At 51.2% G+C, this 22,461-nt stretch overlaps 1 protein-coding gene across 1 annotated transcript in view; it reads right to left on the bottom strand.

Annotated features, from left to right (window-relative positions):
- The window catches only part of slc6a7 (solute carrier family 6 member 7), an 86,792-nt gene that overhangs the window by 51,729 nt on the left and 12,602 nt on the right, over positions 1-22,461 (bottom strand). Inside the window, exon 2 of the mRNA XM_070891678.1 lies at positions 6,510-6,732. Within this exon, the coding sequence (XP_070747779.1) occupies positions 6,510-6,732 (223 nt within the window). The remainder of the gene's footprint in view (positions 1-6,509; positions 6,733-22,461) is intronic.

Here is a 22,461-nt window from a genome sequence, read left to right as displayed (position 1 = left end):
AACGGATATGGTGTAATTGGCATCACGGAGACATGGCTCCAGGGTGACCAAGGCTGGGAACTCAACATCCAGGGGTATTCAGCATTTAGGAAGGAAAGGCAGAAAGGAAAAGGAGGTGGGGTGGCATTGCTGGTTAAAGAGGAAATTAATGCAATAGTAAGGAGGGACATTAGCCTGGATGATGTGGAATCGGTATGGGTGGAACTGCGGAATACCAAAGGGCAGAAAACGTTAGTGGGAGTTGTGTACAGACCACCAAACAGTAGTAGTGAGGTTGGGGACAGCATCAAACAAGAAATTAGGGATGTGTGCAGTAAAGGTACAGCAGTTATCATGGGCGACTTTAATCTACATATAGATTGGGCTAACCAAACTGGTAGCAATGCGGTGGAGGAGGATTTCCTGGAGTGTATTAGAGATGGTTTTCTAGACCAATATGTCGAGGAATCAACTAGAGAGCTGGCCATCCTAGTCTGGGTGACGTGTAATGAGAAGGGACTAATTAGCAATCTTGTTGTGGGAGGCCAATTGGGGAAGAGTGACCATAATATGGTAGAATTCTTTATTAAGATGGAGAGTGACACAGTTAATTCAGAGACTAGAGTCCTGAACTTAAGGAAAGGTAACTTCGATGGTATGAGGCGTGAATTGGCTAGAATAGACTGGCGAATGATACTTAAAGGGTTGACGGTGGATAAGCAATGGCAAACATTTAAAGATTACATGGATGAACTTCAACAATTGTACATCCCTGTCTGGAGTAAAAATAAAACTGGGAAGGTGACTCAACTGTGGCTAACAAGGGAAATTAAGGATAGTGTTAAATCCAGAGAAGAGGCATATAAATTGGCCAGAAAAAGCAGCAAACCTGAGGACTGGGAGAAATTTGTAGGAGGACAAAGGGAAAATAGAGTACAAGAGGAAGCTTGCTGGGAACATAAAAACTGACTGCAAAAGCTTTTATAGATATGTGAAGAGAAAAAGATTAGTGAAGACAAACGTAGGTCCCTTGCAGTCAGATTCAGGTGAATTTATAATGGGGAACAAAGAAATGGCAGCCCAGTTAAACAAATACTTTGGTTCTGTCTTCACCAAGGAAGACACAAATAGCCTTCCGGAAATACTAAGGGACCGAGGGTCTAGTGAAAAGGAGGAACTGAAGGATATCCTTATAAAGCGGGAAATTGTGTTAGGGAAATTGATGGGATTGAAGGCCGATAAATCCCCGGGGCCTGATAGTCTGCATCCCAGAGTACTTAAGGAAGTAGCCCTAGAAATAGTGGATGCATTGTCTATCGACTCTGGATCAGTTCCTATGGACTGGAGGGTAGCTAATGTAACACCTCTGTTTAAAAAAGGAGGGAGAGAGAAAGCAGGTAATTATAGACCGGTTAGCCTGACATCAGTAGTGGGAAAAACGTTGGAATCAATTATTAAAGATGAAATAGCAGTGCATTTGGAAAGCTGTGACAGGATCGGTCCAAGTCAGCATGGATTTATGAAAGGGAAGTCATGCTTGACAAATCTTCTGGAATTTTTTGATGATGTAACGAGCAGAGTGGACAAGGGAGAACCAGTGGATGTGGTGTATTTGGACTTTCAAAAGGCTTTTGACAAGGTCCCACACAAGAGATTGGTGTGCAAAATTAAAGCACATGGTATTGGGGATAATGTATTGACGTGGATAGAGAACTGGTTGGCAGACAGGAAGCAGAGAGTCGGGATAAACGGGTCCTTTTCAGAATGGCAGGCAGTGACTAGTGGGATGCCGCAGGGCTCAGTGCTGGGACCCCAGTTCTTTACAATATACATCAATGATTTAGATGAAGGAATTGAGTGTAATATCTCCAAGTTTGCAGATGACACCAAACTGAGTGGCGGTGTGAGCTGTGAGGAGGACGCTAAGAGGCTGCAGGGTGACTTGGACAGGTTAGGCGAGTGGGCAAATGCATGGCAGATGCAGTATAATGTGGATAAATGTGAGGTTATCCACTTTGGGGGCAAAAACACAAAGACAGAATATTATCTGAATGGCAGCAGATTAGAAAAAGGGGAGGTGCAACGAGACCTGGGTGTCATGGTACATCAATCATTGAAATGACCAAAAGCTTGGTCAAAGAGGTCGGTTTTAAGGAGCGTCTTGAAGGAGGAGAGAGAGGCGGAGAGGTTTAGGGAGGGAGTTCCAGAGCTTGGGGCCCAGGCAACAGAAGGCACGGCCACCGATGGTGGAGCTATGGAAATGGAAGCTAAACCAGTTAAGGTGTTGTTGGGACATGTGGAACATTGTATAAACATAGAAACATAGAAACATAGAAAATAGGTGTAGGAGTAGGCCATTCGGCCCTTCTAGCCTGCACCGCCATTTAATGAGTTCATGGCTGAACATGCAACTTCAGTACCCCATTCCTGCTTTCTCACCATACCCCTTGATCCCCCTAGTAGTAAGGACTTCATCTAACTCCTTTTTGAATATATTTAGTGAATTGGCCTCAACAACTTTCTGTGGTAGAGAATTCCACAGGTTCACCACTCTCTGGGTGAAGAAATTTCTCCTCATCTCAGTCCTAAATGGCTTACCCCTTATCCTTAGACTGTGTCCCCTGGTTCTGGACTTCCCCAACATTGGGAACATTCTTCCTGCATCTAACCTGTCTAACCCCGTCAGAATTTTAAACGTTTCTATGAGGTCCCCTCTCATTCTTCTGAACTCCAGTGAATACAAGCCCAGTTGATCCAGTCTTTCTTGATAGGTCAGTCCCGCCATCCCGGGAATCAGTCTGGTGAACCTTCGCTGCACTCGCTCAATAGCAAGAATGTCCTTCCTCAGGTTAGGAGACCAAAACTGTACACAATATTCCAGGTGTGGCCTCACCAAGGCCCTGTACAATTGTAGCAACACCTCCCTGCCCCTGTACTCAAATTCCCTCGCTATGAAGGCCAACATGCCATTTGCTTTCTTAACCGCCTGCTGTACCTGCATGCCAACCTTCAATGACTGATGTACCATGACACCCAGGTCTCTTTGCACCTCCCCTTTTCCTAATCTGTCACCATTCAGATAATAGTCTGTCTCTCTGTTTTTACCACCAAAGTGGATAACCTCACATTTATCCACATTATACTTCATCTGCCATGCATTTGCCCACTCACCTAACCTATCCAAGTCGCTCTGCAGCCTCATAGCATCCTCCTCGCAGCTCACACTGCCACCCAACTTAGTGTCATCCGCAAATTTGGAGATACTACATTTAATCCCCTCGTCTAAATCATTAATGTACAATGTAAACTGCTGGGGCCCCAGCACAGAACCTTGCGGTACCCCACTAGTCACTGTCTGCCATTCTGAAAAGTACCCATTTACTCCTACTCTTTGCTTCCTGTCTGACAACCAGTTCTCAATCCATGTCAGCACACTACCCCCAATCCCATGTGCTTTAACTTTGCACATTAATCTCTTGTGTGGGACCTTGTCGAAAGCCTTCTGAAAGTCCAAATATACCACATCAACTGGTTTTCCCTTGTCCACTCTACTGGAAACATCCTCAAAAAATTCCAGAAGATTTGTCAAGCATGATTTCCCTTTCACAAATCCATGCTGACTTGGACCTATCATGTCACCTCTTCCCAAATGCACTGCTATGACATCCTTAATAATTGATTCCATCATTTTACCCACTACCGATGTCAGGCTGACCGGTCTGTAATTCCGTTTTCTCTCTCCCTCCTTTTTTAAAAAGTGGGGTTACATTGGCTACCCTCCACTCCATAGGAACTGATCCAGAGTCAATGGAATGTTGGAAAATGACTGTCAATGCTATTTCCAAGGCCACCTCCTTAAGTACTCTGGGATGCAGTCCATCAGGCCCTGGGGATTTATCGGCCTTCAATCCCATCAATTTCCCCAACACAATTTCCCGACTAATAAGGATTTCCCTCAGTTCCTCCTCCTTACTAGACCCTCCGACCCCTTTTATATCCGGAAGGTTGTTTGTGTCCTCCTCAGTGAATACCGAACCAAAGTACTTGTTCAATTGGTCCGCCATTTCTTTGTTCCCCGTTATGACTTCCCCTGATTCTGACTGCAGGGGACCTACATTTGTCTTTACTAACCTTTTTCTCTTTACATATCTATAGAAACTTTTGCAATCCGTCTTAATGATCCCTGCAAGCTTCTTCTCGTACTCCATTTTCCCTGCCCTAATCAAACCCTTTGTCCTCCTCTGCTGAGTTCTAAATTTCTCCCAGTCCCCGGGTTCGCTGCTATTTCTGGCCAATTTGTATGCCACTTCCTTAGCTTTAATGCTATCCCTGATTTCCCTTGATAGCCACGGTTGAGCCACCTTCCCTTTTTTATTTTTACGCCAGACAGGAATGTACAATTGTTGTAGTTCATCCATGCGGTCTCTAAATGTCTGCCATTGCCCATCCACAGTCAACCCATTCAGTATCATTCGCCAATCTATCCTAGCCAATTCACGCCTCATACCTTCAAAGTTACCCTTCTTTAAGTTCTGGACCATGGTCTCTGAAACTAAATGGTACAGTCCTAAAGGAGGTACACGGACATTGAAGGTGGCAGGGCAGGTTGAGAAAGCAGTTTACGGGATCCTGGGCTTCATAAATAGAGTACAAATGTGTGGTGAGAGGGGTGAGGGTGGGGTTGAGGGGTTGGGGGTTGAGGGGTTGGGGATGAGTGGTTGGAGGGGTGAGAGGGTGAGGGGTTGGGGGTGTGAGAGGGTGAGGGGTTTGGGGGGTGAGAGGGTGAGGGGTTTGGGGGGGTGAGAGGGTGAGGGGTTTGGGGGTGGTGAGGGGGGGTGAGAGGGTGAGGGGTTTGGGGGGGGTGAGAGAGTGAGAGGGTGAGGGGTTGGGGGTGAGGGGGTTCAGAGGGGGAGGGGGGTTGAGTGGTGAGTGGGGGCATGAGGGTTTGGGGGTGAGGCATTGGGGGTGAGGGGTTGGGGGGATGTGGGGATGAGTGAGGGAGGGGTTGAGGGGGTGGGAGGTTGAGGGGGAGGGGTGAGAGGGGGAGGGGTTGGGGGTGAGGGGTTGAGAGGGTTAAGGAGGGTGAGTGTGTGAGAGGGGGGTTGAGGGGGTGAGTGGGTGAGGGAGGGTTTGGGGGGATGAGAGGGGGAGGGGTTGGGGGGGTGAGGGGTGAGAGGGGGAGGGGTTGGGGGGGTGCGGGGGTGAGAGGGGGAGGGGTTGGGGGGGTGGGAGGGTGAGAGGAGGAGGGTTGGGGGGTTGAGGGGGTGAGGGGGTGAGTAGGTGAGAGGGGGAGGGGTTTGGGTGGTGAGGGGGTTGAGAGGAGGGGTGTGCAGGGTTGAGAGGGTGAGAGGTTGGGGAGGTGTTGCGGGGGGGTGAGAGGTTGAGGGGTTGAGGGGTTGAGGGGGTGAGGAGGGGGAGGGGTTTGGCGGGTGAGTGGGTGAGAGGGGTTGGGGGTGAGGGAGTGAGAGGGGGAGGGGTTGGGGGGTGAGGGGGTGAGTGGGGGAGGGGTTTTGGGGGTGAGCGGGGTGAGAGGGGGAGGGATTTGGGGGGGGTGAGGGGGTGAGTGGGGGAGGGGTTGAGAGGGGGAGGGGTTTGGCGGGTGAGGGGGTGAGAGGGGGAGGGGTTTGGCGGGTGAGTGGGTGAGAGGGGGAGGGGTTTGGGGGGTGAGGAGGTGAGTGGGGGAGGGGTTGGGGGTGAGTGGGGGAGGGTTTGGGGGGTGAGTGGGTGAGAGTGGGAGGGTTTGGGGGGTGAGAGGGGTTTGGCGGGTGAGTGGGTGAGAGGGGGAGGAGTTGGGGGTGAGGGGGTGAGAGGGGGAGGAGTTGGGGGGTGAGAGGGGGAGGGTTTGGCGGGTGAGTGGGTGAGAGGGGGAGGGGTTGGGGGTGAGGTGGTGAGAGGGGGAGGGGTTGGGGGGTGAGTGGGGTGAGAGGGGGAGGGGTTGGGGGGTGAGGGAGTGAGAGGGGGAGGGGTTGGGGGGTGAGGGGGTGAGTGGGGGAGGGGTTTGGGGGGTGAGTGGGGGAGGGGTTTGGGGGGTGAGGGGTGAGAGGGGGAGGGGTTTGGGGGGTGAGCGGGGTGAGTGGGGGAGGGGTTGGGGGTGAGGGGGTGAGAGGTGTTGGGGGGTGAGAGGGGGAGGGGTTGGGGGGGTGAGGGGGTGAGTGGGGGAGGGGTTGGGGTGTTTGGGGTTAGGGGGTGAGAGGGGGAGGGGTTGGGGGGTGAGTGGGGGAGGGGTTGGGGGGTTGGGGGGTTAGGGGGTGAGTGGTTTGGGGGGTGAGGGGTGAGTGGGGGAGGGGTTTGAGGGGTGAGTGGGGGAGGGGTTTGGGGGGTGAGGGGTGAGTGGGGGAGGGGTTGGGGGGTTAGGGGGTGAGAGGGGGAGGGGTTGGGGGGTTGGGGGGTTAGGGGGGTGAGTGGGGGAGGGGTTTGGGGGTGAGTGGGGGAGGGGTTTGGGGGGGGGACAGTTGCCACTGAGCAGAGAGGAAGGTTCGGGAGAGCGGAACCCTGTGATGACCCCGCGCAGTGCAAGGCCCATGTCCTACCTCCTCCGTTGCGGTAGCAGAGGTAGGGGAACCTCCAGACGTTGCCCAGTCCCACGCAGTATCCGATACAGGACAGCAGGAACTCGTGCTTTCCCCCCCAGGTGCCTCGGGCAGACACTGCCTCGGGGGCCAGCACTGGGTTGTCAGCGGGGGGCTGGGGCTCGGGGCCCCCCTGGGCCCTGACATTGTTCTCCAAGTGTCCGCTGCTCACAGTCGCAGGAGCCTGTACAGGCAAAGTAAAGAGAAAAATGCATGTTAGTACTGCAATATGATCACAGAACCACACTCATTAAAAAGGCAAATGGAATGTCAGCCTTTATCTCGAGGGCTGGAATACTAAGGGGTGAAGTGATAGAAAGATAGAAACATAGAAAATAGGTGCAGGAGTAGGCCATTCGGCCCTTCGAGCCTGCACCACCATTCAATAAGATCATGGCTGATCATTCACCTCAGTACCCCTTTCCAGCTTTCTCTCCATACCCCTTGATCACTTTAGCCGTAAGGGCCATATCTAACTCCCTTTTGAATATATCTAACGAACTGGCCTCAACAACTCTCTGCGGCAGGGAATTCCACAGGTTAACAACTCTCTGGGTGAAGAAGTTTCTCCTCATCTCAGTTCTAAATGGCCTAGCCCTTATCCTTAGACTGTGACCCCTGGTTCTGGACTTCCCCAACATCGATAACATTCTTCCTGCATCTAACCTGTCCAGTCCCATCAGAATTTTATATGTTTCTATGAGATCCCCTCTCATCCTTCTAAACTCCAGTGAATACAGGCCCAGTCGATCCAGTCTCTCCTCATATTTCAGTCATGCCATCCCGGGAATCAGTCTGGTGAACCTTTGCTGCACTCCCTCAATAGCAAGAACGTCCTTCCTCAGATTAGGAGACCAAAACTGAACACAATATTCCAGGTGAGGCCTCACCAAGGCCCTGTACAACTGCAGTAAGACCTCCCTGCTCCTATACTCAAATCCCCTCGCTATGAAGGCCAACATGCCATTTGCTTTCTTAACCGCCTGCTGTACCTGCATGCCAACCTTCAATGACTGATGTACCATGACACCCAGGTCTCGTTGCACCTCCCCTTTTCCTAATCTGCCACCATTCAGATAATAGTCTGTCTCTCTGTTTTTACTACCAAAGTGGATAACCTCACATTTATCCACATTATACTTCATCTGCCATGCATTTGCCCACTCACCTAACCTATCCAAGTCACTCTGCAGCCTCATAGCATCCTCCTCGCAGCTCACACTGCCACCCAACTTCGTGTCATCTAATCTAGTGTCTACTACATTTAATCCCCTCGTCTAAATCATTAATGTACAATGTAAACAGCTGGGGCCCCAGCACAGAACCTTGCAGTACCCCACTAGTCACTGCCTGCCATTCTGAAAAGTACCTATTTACTCCTACTCTTTGCTTCCTGTCTGACAACCAGTTCTCAATCCATGTCAACACACTACCCCCAATCCCATGTGCTTTAACTTTGCACATTAATCTCTTGTGTGGGACCTTGTCGAAAGCCTTCTGAAAGTCCAAATATACCACATCAACTGGTTCTCCCTTGTCCACTCTACTGGAAACATCCTCAAAAAATTCCAGAAGATTTGTCAAGCATGATTTCCCTTTCACAAATCCATGCTGACTTGGACCTATCATGTCACCTCTTTCCAAATGCACTGCTATGACATCCTTAATAATTGATTCCATCATTTTACCCACTACTGAGATCAGGCTGACCGGTCTATAATTCCCTGTTTTCTCTCTCCCTCCTTTTTTAAAATTTTCCGGAGGCAGCTCAAACTGTGAGGCACTAGATCCCGAGGGAGGTTTTGGGGCTTGGTGCCGATGAAGAATTCTCAACAGCTCTACAACTATTTTAAACTAAACTTTAAATCAAGTCCCCACTTTTGGCACTAGAACACACAAATTTCCAAAAAGCACTTTAATAGAAACTTAGATCAAATAATCATGGGGCGATTTTAATCTTCATATTGATTGGACAAAGCAAATTGGCCAGGGTAGCCTTGAGGAAGAGATCATAGAGTTTCCTTGAACAGTACGTTGCGGAACCAACCAGGGAGCAGGCTATCTTAGATCTGGTGTAATGAGACAGGATTAATAAACGCTCAAAAATCTGTCTATCTCCACCTTAAATATATTCAGTGACCCAGCCTCCACAGCTCTCTGAGGCAGAGAATGCCATAGATTTACAACCCTCTGAGAGAATAAATTCCTCCTCATCTCAGTTTTAAATGGGCGGCCCCTTATTCTGAGACTATGTCCCTTAGTTTTAGTTTCCCCTATGAGTGCAAACATCCTCTCTGCATTCATCTTGTTGAGCCCCCTCATTATCTTACATGTTTTGATAAGATCACCTCTCATTCTTCTGCATTCCAGTGAGTATAGGCCCAACCTGCTCAACCTATCTTCATAGGTTAACCCCCTCATCTCCGGAATCAACCTAGTGAACCTCTGGAGCATCCACGATGCTGAGAATGACGTGAGTAGCACGTGTAGCGAGTTGGTCTTACCGCAGGTGAAGGGTCTACAGCCAGATAGGGAATGGAAGACCAGCAGGAAGGGTAGTGCAAGGAAGGTAGTGCAGGGGTCCCCTGCGGTCATCCCCCTGCAAAACAGATACACTGCTTTGAGTACTGTTGAGGGGGATGACTCATCAGCAGCAGCCAAGTTCATGGCACCGTGGCTGGCTCTGCTGCACAGGAGGGCAGGAAAAAGAGTGGGAGAGCGATAGTGATAGGGGATTCAATTGTAAGGGGAATAGACAGGCGTTTCTGCGGCCGCAACCGAGACTCCAGGATGGTATGTTGCCTCCCTGGTGCAAGGGTCAAGGATGTCTTGGAGCAGGTGCAGGACATTCTGAAAAGGGAGGGTGAACAGCCAGTTGTCGTGGTGCACATTGGTACCAACGATATAGGTAAAAAAAGGGATGAGGTCCTACGAGACGAATTAAAGGAGCTAGGAGCTAAATTAAAACGTAGGACCTCAAAAGCAGTAATCTCGGGATTGCTACCAGTGCCACATGCTAGTCAGAGTAGGAATCGCAGGATAGCTCAGATGAATACGTGGCTTGAGCAGTGGTGCAGCAGGGAGGGATTCAAATTCCTGGGGCATTGGAACCGGTTCTGGGGGAGGTGGGACCAGTACAAACCGGACGGTCTGCACCTGGGCAGGATCGGAACCAATGTCCTAGGGGGAGTGTTTGCTAGTGCTGTTGGGGAGGAGTTAAACTAATATAGCAGAGGGATGGGAACCTATGCAGGGAGACAGAGGGAAACAAAATGGAGACAGAAGCAAAAGACAGAAAGGAGATGAGTAAAAGTGGAGGGCAGAGAAACCCAAGGCAAAAAACAAAAAGGGCCACTGTACAGCAAAATTCTAAAGGGTCAAAGTGTAATAAAAAGGCATGCATGAAAGCTCGGTTCCTAAATGCGAGGAGTATTCGGAACCCAGGAGAGGGCTCTGAGCTAGTTAGAGTGGGTGAGAGCTCAGATGAACAGGACCCCAAGAAAGAATGCAAAAGGCAGGAGGCAACAGAGCAGAGTAGCACAGGGATAAGTGTAAACCACAAGGTGATAGGAAGGGACAATATGTATGAATATAAAGGGGCTGCAGGAGGGGTCAATACTAAAAATCAGGGTTTAAAAACTAGTATTAAAACACTCTACCTAAATGCATGCAGCATTCGAAATAAAGTAAATGAGTTGACGGCACAAATCACTACAAATGGGTATGATTTGGTGGCCATTACAGAAACGTGGTTGCAGGGTGGCCAAGATTGGGAATTAAACATACAGGAGTATCTGACAATTCGGAAAGATAGACAAGAAGGGAAGGGAGGTGGGGTAGCTCTGTTAATAAAGGATGATATCAGGGCAGTTGTGAGAGACGATATTGGCTCCAATGAACAAAATGTTGAATCATTGTGGGTGGAGATTAGAGATAGTAAGGGGAAAAAGTCACTGGTGGGCGTAGTTTATAGACCCCCAAATAATAACTTCACGGTGGGGCGGACAATAATCAAGGGAATAATGGGGGCATGTGAAAAAGGAACGGCAGTAATCATGGGGGATTTTAACCTATATATCGATTGGTCATATCAAATCGCACGGGGTAGCCTTGAGGAGGAATTCAGAGAATGCATACGGGATTGTTTCTTAGAACAGTATGTTACAGAACCTACAAGGGAGCAAGCTATCTTCGAGCTGGTCCTGTGTAATGAGACAGGAATAATAAACAATCTCCGAGTAAAAGATCCTCTCGGAATGAGTGATCACAGTATGGTTGAATTTGTAATACAGATTGAGGGTGAGGAAGTAGTGTCTCAAACAAGCATACTATGCTTAAACAAAGGGGACTACAAAGGGTGAGGGCAGAGTTGGCTAAAGTAGACTGGGAACACAGACTAAACGGTGGCACAATTGAGGAACAGTGGAGGACTTTTAAGGAGCTCTTTCATAGTGCTCAATAAAAATATATTCCAGTGAAAAAGAAGGGCGGTAAGAGAAGGGATAACCAGCCGTGGATAACCAAGGAAATAAAGGAGAGTATTAAATTAAAAACCAATGCATATAAGGTGGCCAAGGTTAGTGGGAAACTAGAAGATTGGCAAAATTTTAAACGACAGCAAAGAATGACTAAGAAAGCAATAAAGAAAGGAAAGATAGATTACGAAGGTAAACTTGCGCAAAACATAAAAGCAGATAGTAAAAACTTTTACCGATATATAAAACGGAAAAGAGTGACTAAAGTAAATGTTGGTCCCTTAGAAGATGAGAAGGGGGATTTAATAATGGGAAATGTGGAAATGGCTGAGACCGTAAACAATTATTTTGCTTCGGTCTTCACAGTGGAAGACACAAAAACCATGCCAAAAATTTCTAGCCACGGGAATGTGGGAAGGGAGGACCTTGAGACAATCACTATCACTAGGGGGGTAGTGCTGGACAGGCTAATGGGACTCAAGGTAGACAAGTCCCCTGGTCCTGATGAAATGCATCCCAGGGTATTAAAAGAGATGGCGGAAGTTATAGCAGATGCATTCGTTATAATCTACCAAAATTCTCTGGACTCTGGGGAGGTACCAGTGGATTGGAAAGCAGCTAATGTAACGCCTCTGTTTAAAAAAGGGGGCAGACAAAAGGCAGGTAACTATAGGCCGGTTAGTTTAACATCTGTAGTGGGGAAAATGCTTGAAGTTATCATTAAGGAAGAAATAGCGGGACATCTAGATAGGAATAGTGCAATCAAGCAGACGCAACATGGATTCATGAAGGGGAAATCATGTTTAACTAATTTACTGGAATTCTTTGAGGATATAACGAGCATGGTGGATCGAGGTGTTCCGATGGTTGTGGTGTATTTAGATTTCCAAAAGGCATTCGATAAGGTGCCACACAAAAGGTTACTGCAGAAGATAGAGGTACGCGGAGTCAGAGGAAATGTATTAGCATGGATAGAGAATTGGCTGGCTAACAGAAAGCAGAGAGTCGGGATAAATGGGTCCTTTTCGGGTTGGAAATCGGTGGTTAGTGGTGTGCCACAGGGATCGGTGCTGGGACCACAACTGTTTACAATATATGTAGATGACCTGGAAGAGGGGACAGAGTGTAGTGTAACAAAATTTGCAGATGACACAATGATTAGTGGGAAAGCGGGTTGTGTAGAAGACACAGAGAGGCTGCAAAGAGATTTAGATAGGTTAAGCGAATGGGCTAAGGTTTGGCAGATGGAATACAATGTCGGAAAATGTGAGGTCATCCACCTTGGAAAAAAAACAGTAAAAGGGAATATTATTTGAATGGGGAGAAATTACAACATGCTGAGGTGCAGAGGGACCTGGGGGTCCTTGTGCATGAAACTCTTTTAGAGTCTACCTGCAAAACATAAACATTAAACTGTGCCACCCGACCTGGGTGACACACCAGACATTTACAAGGCCCTTTTTTCCTTTTTTTTGTTTTTTTTTTTGTGTGTTTTTTTTTTTTTTTTTTTTTTTTTTTTTTGGGCACTAAAATCACAATTTTTCCCCAGTGCCCCCTATAAAAAAGGGAAGGGGACACTAAAAGCACCGGCAATTAAAACAAATTAACTTTAAAACGTAAAATCAAATTAAAATTTGGTTGCCGGGCGTGATGATGCACTCCAGTCCCTCCGGTGCCCACCTCTCGCGGAAGGCCGCGAGCGTACCGGTGGACACCGCGTGCTCCATCTCCAAGGACACCCTGGACCGGATGTAAGAGCGGAAGAGAGGCAGGCAGTCAGGTTGAACGACCCCCTCGACCGCCCGCTGCCTGGACCGGCTGATGGCACCCTTGGCCGTGCCCAGGAGCAGTCCTACGAGGAGGCCTTCGGACCTACCCGCTCCCCTCCGCACAGGGTGCCCAAAGATCAGGAGAGTGGGACTGAAGTGCAGCCAGAATTTCAGGAGCAGCCCCTTCAAATAATGGAACAGGGGCTGCAACCTTGTGCACTCAATAAAAACATGGAACACGGACTCCTCCAGACCGCAGAAATTGCAGGTCCTTGTGCATGAATCCCAAAAAGTTAGTTTGCAGGTGCAGCAGGTAATCAGGAAGGCGAATGGAATGTTGGCCTTCATTGCGAGAGGGATGGAGTACAAAAGCAGGGAGGTCTTGCTGCAACTGTATAGGGTATTGGTGAGGCCGCACCTGGAGTACTGCGTGCAGTTTTGGTCACCTTACTTAAGGAAGGATATACTAGCTTTGGAGGGGATACAGAGACGATTCACTAGGCTGATTCCGGAGATGAGAGGGTTACCTTATGATAGATTGAGTAGACTGGGTCTTTACTCGTTGGAGTTCAGAAGGATGAGGGGTGATCTTATAGAAACATTTAAAATAATGAAAGGGATAGACAAGATAGAGGCAGAGAGGTTGTTTCCACTGGTCGGGGAGACTAGAACGAGGGGGCACAGCCTCAAAATACGGGGGAGCCAATTTAAAACCGAGTTGAGAAGGAATTTCTTCTCGCAGAGGGTTGTGAATCTGTGGAATTCTCTGCCCAAGGAAGCAGTTGAATGTATTCAAATCACAGATAGATAGATTTTTTACCAAGAAAAAAATTAAGGGTTACGGGGAGCGGGCGGGTAAGTGGAGCTGAGTCCACGGCCAGATCAGCCATGATCTTTTTGAATGGCGGAGCAGGCTCGAGGAGCTAGATGGCCTACTCCTGTTTCTAATTCTTATGTTCTTATGTTCTCTGAACAGCCTCCAATGCAAGTATATCTTTCCTTAAATATGGAGACCAAAACTGTTATGTATGAAGAGAGAGTCAGGCTGAATACTGTGAGCTCAAAGTAAAGTGTGATCCTAGTCTTTTATTGCAGGTCTCCAGAGTGCCTCTCCAACCTGTGAGGCCTCCTTAAATACCTGTGCTCCCAAGGGATTATGGGATCCCTTGAGACTCCAGTGGATGAGCCCTCTGGTGGTTGTACAGAGTAATTAAAAGTTTACATATATAACAAAAACTACGCAGTACTCCAGGTGTGACCTCACCAATACCCTGTACAGTTGTAGCAGGACTTCCCTGCTTTTATACTCTATCCCCCCGGCAATAAAGGCCAACATTCCATTTGCCTTCCTGATCACTTGCTGTACCTACACCTCCCCCTCTGGCTCTCTGGTCTTCAATCTGTGCCCTCTGGTTACTGACCCTCCTACCACTGGAAACAGTTTCTCATTATCCACTCTGTCAAAACCCCTCATAATTTCCAACACCTCTATTAAATCTCCCCTTCACCTTCTCTCAGTTGGACCTACCTCAGTGTTTGGTTTTGTGCTCAGGATATGGCGATCACTGGCATTTATTGCTGCTCTCTAACTGTCTTGAACTGAGGGCTCGCCAGGCCACTTTACAGGGCAGTTAGGAGTTAACAACGTTGATGTTTGTGGCGGAGGAGTGGCGAGAGATCGTGGCGGAGGTACAACGAATGAGGGTACGGGGCCCAGAAGAGGCGAGGGCCCAGCCCACACTGCGATATGTGTGCGCGCGCTAGGCCTGTGCAGCAGAGCAGGTCTCCAGTTGTCTTGGTTAACCCTTGCCACTGGACCAAGACCAAGCTCTGTCAAGCCCGTGTGGTGGCTGGTGTGCAACGGTCACCCCACGTTAAAAAAATCCACCCACAGGCATCTTCCACCCCCTCAATTGGAGTTCAGGACTGGAACATCGGGTCCTTCATTGAAACATCTGATCTCTTGTGGAAGCAAGTCATCCTCGTTCGAGGGACCGCCTATGATGATGATGATGACGTTGGTTTCAAACACTGGAGTCGCATATCGGCCCAGCCCGGGTAAGGGCGGCAGGTTTACTTCCCGAAAGGGCATCAGTGAACCAGCTGGGTGTTTACAACAATCTAACAGATTTAGGGTCACTGGTACTGACACCAGATTTTTTACTTCCAGGTTTTATTAAACTGAGTTTGAATTCCCGAACTGCCCTGGTGGGATTTGAACTAACGATCGTTACATTACTGGTCCAGTGACAGAACCACCACACTATGTCGTGCAGCTTAAGACAAGGCTGAGCAGGCGTTCCTTGGAGACTGACAATGCGGGCGAGCGCTGTGCTTCTCACAGTCCGGGCGTGTTTGGACAGCCACTGTTCAACAAAGACATTCATTCACGCAACGACCTTTCGTGTCTGGGCTCTGACGCAACGCGTGTGGAACAGGCAGATCTGCCCTGCCCACCAGTGACCCAACTCGGCGGGTGGAGAAAATCAGCCTCTCCCACTCACGGCGATTGAGAAGAGAACGGCATTAATGAAAATCCGCATTACGGCTCCCAAAGGCTTGTGGTGGTTAGCCTCGGGTCGGGTGGAAAGGGGATTGTAAATGGAGCACTCTTCAAGTGGGATGTGTGTAAGAAAGTAGGAACGAGAAAAGCCCATTCGTTCCCTCAAAGAAAGATCTTGTATTGATATAGAATTACATAAAAACATATCAATTAGGAGCAGGAGTCGGCCATTCGGCCCCTCGAGCCTGCTCCGCCATTTAATAAGATCATGGCTGATCATTGACCTCAACTCCACTTTCCCGCCCGATCCCCATATCCCTCGATTCCCCGAGAGTCCAAAAATCCATCGATCTCAGCCTTAAAAATACTCAACAACTGAGCCTCCATAGCCCTCTGGGGGCAGAGAATTCCAAAGATTCATCACCCTCTGAAACTCCTCCTCATCTCAGTCCTAAATGGCCAACCCCTTATCCTGAGACTGTGACCCCTGGTTCTAGACTCCACAGCCCGGGGGAAACAACCTCTCAGCATCTACCCTGTCAATCCCCCTCAGAATTTTGTATGTTTCAATGCGATCACCTATCAATCTTCTAAACTCCAGAGAGTAGAGGCCCACAGAGTGTCCAGCACAGAAACAGGCCATTGGGCCCCACCGCTCCGTGCCAGGGTTTATGCTCCACACCAGCCCCCTCCCACCCTCTCCATCTCACCCCATCACCATATCCCTCTATTCCCTTCTCCCCCAAGTGTTTATCCAGCTTCCCCTTAAATGCATCAATATTATTCGCCTCAACCCCTCCCTGTGGCAGCGAGTCCCACATTCTCACCCCTCTCTGGGGAAAGTACGTGGTGCTTCATTTCATTCTCACAACATGCTAAAGCCTGTCACAACTGATGAATTACCTTTAACTGCAATCACTGTTGTTATAATGTAACTGCTGAAGCCAATTAGTGCACAACAGGAGCCCACAAACACCATATGGGAAGAATGATCAGTTCATCAATTTTTGGTGATGTTGGTTGAGAGATGAATGTTGGCCCCAGGACACCGGGGGAATTCCTGCTCAGTGCCATGGGTCTTTTGCTTCACCTCCAGCAATTGACCGCTTCCTCAGTATTTGCGATGGAGTCTTTGATGGGACAGTGTAGAGGGAGCTTTACTCTGTATCTAACCCCGTGCTGTAGCTGCCCTGGGAGTGTTTGATGGGACAGTGTAGAGGGAGCTTTACTCTGTATCTAACCCCCTGTACCTGCCCTGGGAGTGTTTGATGGGACAGTGTAGAGGGAGCTTTACTCTGTATCTAACCCGTGCTGTACCTGCCCTGGGAGTGTTTGATGGGACAGTGTAGAGGGGGCTTTACTCTGTATCTAACCCCGTGCTGTACCTGCCCCGGGAGTGTTTGATGGGACAGTGTAGAGGGAGCTTTACTCTGTATCTAACCCGTGCTGTACCTGCCCTGGGAGTGTTTGATGGAACAGTGTAGAGGGAGCTTTACTCTGTATCTAACCCCGTGCTGTACCTGCCCCGGGAGTGTTTGATGGGACAGTGTAGAGGGAGCTTTACTCTGTATCTAACCCGTGCTGTACCTGCCCTGGGAGTGTTTGATGGAACAGTGTAGAGGGAGCTTTACTCTGTATCTAACCCCGTGCTGTACCTGCCCTGGGAGTGTTTGATGGAACAGTGTAGAGGGAGCTTTACGCTATATAGAAACATAGAAACATAGAAAATAGGTGCAGGAGTAGGCCATTCGGCCCTTCGAGCCTGCACCCCCATTCAATGTGATCATGGCTGAACATGCAACCTAAATAAGGACGATTACAATGGTATGAAGACAGAGTTCGCTAAAGTGCTCTGGCAAAATAGATTAAAATAAAATGGCAGACATTAGATAAGCAGTGGCAGACATTTAAGGAAGTATGCCATAACTCTGGGAGTGTAGCTTTACTCATTGACACACTCCTCCCACTAGAGGATATAGTTTCTGCACCATTGAATCCATTAATGATTTTAAATGCCTCAGTTAGATCACACCTCAACCGTATAAACTCAAGGAATGCAAGCTAAGTCTTGCTCCGGTATCATCCTGGTGAATCTGTGCTGCTCCCGCTACAAGACCGAGGTGCACTGAGCAGAATTGGATGCAGCGTATACTACAACTGGCGGAATTCATTGTCACAACTTGCCATGGTGGGAATTGAACCAACAACTTCTGGTTTGGCAGTTTTGGACGCAGTAACCACTTGCCTGCCACATCCATACCAAGCGCCCTGCGAGGGGTCATCGTTGGTCCTTTGGCGAGGGTACAGGAGGTGAGCTGTTACACGGGGCACTGCACCCTGGTGCCGATCGCTACCTGAGGGAGAGGAGGGGAGATGAAGAGCGAGTGCAGAGTTAGATTCCTTGCTCCTGACCTCACTGATTGACGTACATCATTCCATCCGCCCCGCCCGCTCCTCAGCTTCACTGCTCTTGCGTCACAGAGGTGCGTCTCTTGGCATCATTGCTGTCAGAACCAGTGGGAAGCTGTTTAACCTACGCCGCCTCCAGGCCGGGTCCAAGATCACCCCCAACCTCTGTCATTGAACTGCAGTATGTGGACGATGCCTGCGTCTGCACACATTCAGAGGCTGAACTCCAGGATATAGTCAATGTATTCACTGAGGCATATGAAAGCATGGGCCTTACACTTAACATCCGTAAGACAAAGGTCCTCCACCAGCCTGTCCTCACCACTCAGCACTACCCTCCAATCATCAAGATCCACAGTGCGACCCTGGACAACGTGGACCATTTCCCATATCTCGGGCCCTCTTATCAACAAGGGCAGACATTGATGCAGAGATTCAACACCGCCTCCAGTGCACCAGTGCAGCCTTCGGCCGTCTGAGGAAAAGAGTGTTTGAAGACCAGGCCCTCAAATCTACCACCAAGCTCATGGTCTACAGGGCTGTAGTAATACCCACCCTCCTGTATAGGTCTGAGGCATGAACCATGTACAGAAGGCACCTCAAGTCACTGGAGATATATCACCAACGATGTTTCCGCAAGATCCTGCAAATCCCCTGGTGCACCAACATCAGTGTCGTCGACCAGGCCAACATCCCCAGTACTGAAGCACTGACCACACTCGATCAGCTTCACTGGGCAGGCCACATAGTACGCATGCCAGATACGAGACTCCCTAAGCAAATGCTTTATGCGGAGCTCCTTCATGGTAAACGAGCCAAAGGAGGACAGCGGAACGTTATAAGGACACCCTCAAAGCCTCCCTGGTAAAGTGCGACATCACCACTGACACCTGGAAGACCCTGGCCGCAGACCGCCCGAGGTGGAGAAAGTCCATCCAGGATGGTGTTCAGCTCTTCGAGTCTCAACGCAAAAAGCGTGAAGAGGCCAAGCGCAGGCAGCGGAAGGAGCACGCGGCAGACCAGCCCTACCCACCCCTTCCCTCGACGAATGTCTGTCCCACCTGTAACAGGGTCTGTGGCTCTCGTATCGGACTGTTCAGCCATCAAAGAACTCACTTTGGGAGTGAAAGCAAGTCTTCCTCGATTCCGAGGGACTGCCTATGATGATGACATTGCTGTATCTACAGTGAATTTAGTCAAATGTCTTGTGCGTTTTCCAGTGAGTGCGCTCCACAGATATTCCCGGTGACGTACTTACCTGCCAGTACTGAGCGTTCACACAGCAGGACAATCCTATCACATACTCCGGCATGATGGGCTGGGCAACTTAAAGAAAGACTTGCATTTATATAGCGCCTTTCATGACCTCAGGACGTCCCATAGCGCTTTACAGCCAATGAAGTACATTTGGAGTGCAGTCACTGTTGTAATGTGGGAAACGCAGCAGCCAATTAGCACACAGCAAGCTCCCACAAACAGCAATGTGATAATGACCGGATAATCTGTTTTTAGTGATGTTGATTGAGCGATAAATATTGGGTGAGGACATTGGGGATAACTTGACCGTGGGATTTTTCATCCAGCTGAGAGGGCAGACAGGGCCTGGGTTTAATGTCTCATCCGAAAGGTGGCACCTCCAACAGTGCAGTGCTCCCTCAGTACTGCCCCTCCGACAGTGCGGCGCTCCCTCAGTACTGCACCTCCAACAGTGCAGCGCTCCTTCAGTACTGCACCTCCGACAGTGCGGCACTCCCTCAGTACCGCCCCTCCGATTGTGCAGCGCTCCTTCAGTACTGCCCCTCCGACAGTGCAGCACTCCCTCAGTACTGCCCCTCCGACAGTACGGCACTCCCTCAGTACTGCCCCTCCGACTGTGCAGCGCTCCTTCAGCACTGCCCCTCCGACAGTGCGGCACTCCCTCAGTACTGCCCCTCCGACAGTGCGGCGCTCCCTCAGTACTGCCCCTCCGACAGTGCGGCACTCCCTCAGTACTGCACTGGGAGTGTCGACCTGGATTTTTATGCTCAAGTCTCTGGAGTTCAGGTTGAACTCATGACCTTGAGACTGAGAGGTGAGAGTGCTGCCCACTGAGGTAAATAAATCAAGAATGCACAATGATCATTCTGTGTATTATTCGGGTAGGAATGGAGAAGGACAGAAACTAAAGAAACAGGTACTTCTATTCATGATGTCGTCAGAAGTGTTGGAAAGCAGGCTGCAGACTGAACTATTTTTAGATACAGCCATAAGCAGCCGTGTGGGGAATAACCGCATCTTTGTACATGAGATAGGAGGAGCGAAGGGAGGAATGGTGGTCAGGACAGTGACAAAATTAGCAGCTCTGCACCAGGAGCTTCGGCCCAAACCTCCCACCTGAAGCACGGTACTGCCGGCACTGCAGCACTCCTGCAGTGTGATAAGATTATCATCCGGCAGTGGCAGTGTGTTGTCAGGACATGGAATGGCCGACTGGAACTAGTGGGGTGGGGCACGATCCATACATGGGGTGGGGGGGATTTAGGGTGGGGCGGGGGGAGATGGGGCGGGGCGGGAGTGGGGGAAGTGGGGCATGAGGGGGGAGTGGGAGAGATGGGGCAGGGGGGAGATGGGGCGGGGGGGAGGGAGATGGTGTGGGGCGGGGGGAGTGGGGGAGATGGGGCGGGGCGGGAGTGGGGGAAGTGGGGCATGAGGGGGGAGTGGGAGAGATGGGGCAGGGGGGAGATGGGGCGGGGGGGAGGGAGATGGTGTGGGGCGGGGGGAGTGGGGGAGATGGGGCGGGGCGGGAGTGGGGGAAGTGGGGCATGAGGGGGGAGTGGGAGAGATGGGGCAGGGGGGAGATGGGGCGGGGGGGAGGGAGATGGTGTGGGGCGGGGGGAGTGGGGGAGATGGGGCGGGGCGGGAGTGGGGGAAGTGGGGCATGAGGGGGGAGTGGGAGAGATGGGGCAGGGGGGAGATGGGGCGGGGGGGAGGGAGATGGTGTGGGGCGGGGGGAGTGGGGGAGATGGGGCGGGGCGGGGAGTGGGGGAAGTGGGGCATGAGGGGGGAGTGGGAGAGATGGGGCAGGGGGGAGATGGGGCGGGGGGGAGGGAGATGGTGTGGGGCGGGGGGAGTGGGGGAGATGGGGCGGGGCGGGAGTGGGGGAAGTGGGGCATGAGGGGGGAGTGGGAGAGATGGGGCAGGGGGGAGATGGGGCGGGGGGGAGGGAGATGGTGTGGGGCGGGGGGAGTGGGGGAGATGGGGCGGGGCGGGAGTGGGGGAAGTGGGGCATGAGGGGGGAGTGGGAGAGATGGGGCAGGGGGGAGATGGGGCGGGGGGGAGGGAGATGGTGTGGGGCGGGGGGAGTGGGGGAGATGAGGCGGGGCGGGAGTGGGGGAAGTGGGGCATGAGGGGGGAGTGGGAGAGATGGGGCAGGGGGGAGATGGGGCGGGGGGGAGGGAGATGGTGTGGGGCGGGGGGAGTGGGGGAGATGGGGCGGGGCGGGAGTGGGGGAAGTGGGGCATGAGGGGGGAGTGGGAGAGATGGGGCAGGGGGGAGATGGGGCGGGGGGAGGGAGATGGTGTGGGCCGGGGGGAGTGGGGGAGATGGGGCGGGCGGAGGGAGATGGTGTGGGCCGGGGGGAGTGGGGGAGATGAGGCGGGGCAGGAGTGGGGGAAGTGGGGCATGGGGGGGGGAGTGGGGCAAGGGGGAGATGGGCCAGGGGGGGAGGGAGATGGTGTGGGCCGGGGGGAGTGGGGGAGATGGGGCGGGGTGGGAGTGGGGGAAGTGGGGCATGGGGGGGGGCGTGGGGGGAGATGGGGCGGGGGGGAGATGGGGGAGATGGGGCGGGAGGGGCGAGATGGGACGGGGGGAGGAGTGGGGGAGATGGGCCGGGGGGGTGGGGTGGAGATGGGGTGGGGGGGAGTGGGGGAGATGGGCCAGGGGGGTGGAGCGGTTTGGGGGGGGGGGAGATGGTGTGGGGCGGGGGGAGTGGGGGAGATGGGGCGGGCGGAGGGAGATGGTGTGGGGCGGGGGGAGTGGGGGAGATGGGGTGGGGGGGGCGGGAGATGGTGTTGGGCTGGGGTGGGGGTGTAATTGAATTCAGTGGGAGCGCCCATTACCCATCTCCAGCCCTGATGAAGTCCATGGAAACAATAATGGAGCTGTTCGGTTGCTACCTGTTTGGTGTCCCTGCCGATGTTGAACTTCACCCTCAATAGCCCTTAAGATGCAGGGGCTGAATGACCTCCTTCAGCACTGTGAAACTGCAAGATTCTACATCACAACCATTGTAGAATAGGAGGAGGCCATTCTGCCCCTCCAGCCTGTCCCACCATTCAATTAGATTGTGGCTGATCTGTACCTTAACTCCATCTACCCGCCTTGGTTCTTTATCCCTTAATACCCCTTACCCAACAAAAATGTATCCATCCCAGTGTTGAAATTTATCAATTGACCCCCGGCCTTAACAGTGTTTTGGGGGGTAGAGTTCCAGATTCCCAGCACCCTTTGTGTGAAGAAGTGCTCCCTGACATCACCCTGAACGGCCGGGCTCTAATTTTAAGGTCCTGCCCCTTGTTCTGGACTCCCCCCACCAGAGGGAACAGTTTCTCTCGATCCACCCGATCGAATCCTGTAATCATCGTAAACCCCTCGATCAGATCATCCCTCAATCTTCTACACTCGAGGGATACAGGCCCAGTCTGTGCAGCCTGCCCTCGGGATTTAACCCTTTCAGCCCCGGTATCATCCTGGGGAACCTGCTCTACTTCCTCTCCAAG

The sequence above is a fragment of the Pristiophorus japonicus genome, chromosome 10 (assembly GCF_044704955.1).
Source record: "Pristiophorus japonicus isolate sPriJap1 chromosome 10, sPriJap1.hap1, whole genome shotgun sequence".
Classification (NCBI taxonomy): Eukaryota; Metazoa; Chordata; class Chondrichthyes; family Pristiophoridae; genus Pristiophorus; species Pristiophorus japonicus.
Note: the sequence above shows the minus strand (reverse complement) of the source record. Positions and strands in the feature narration are given on the sequence as shown.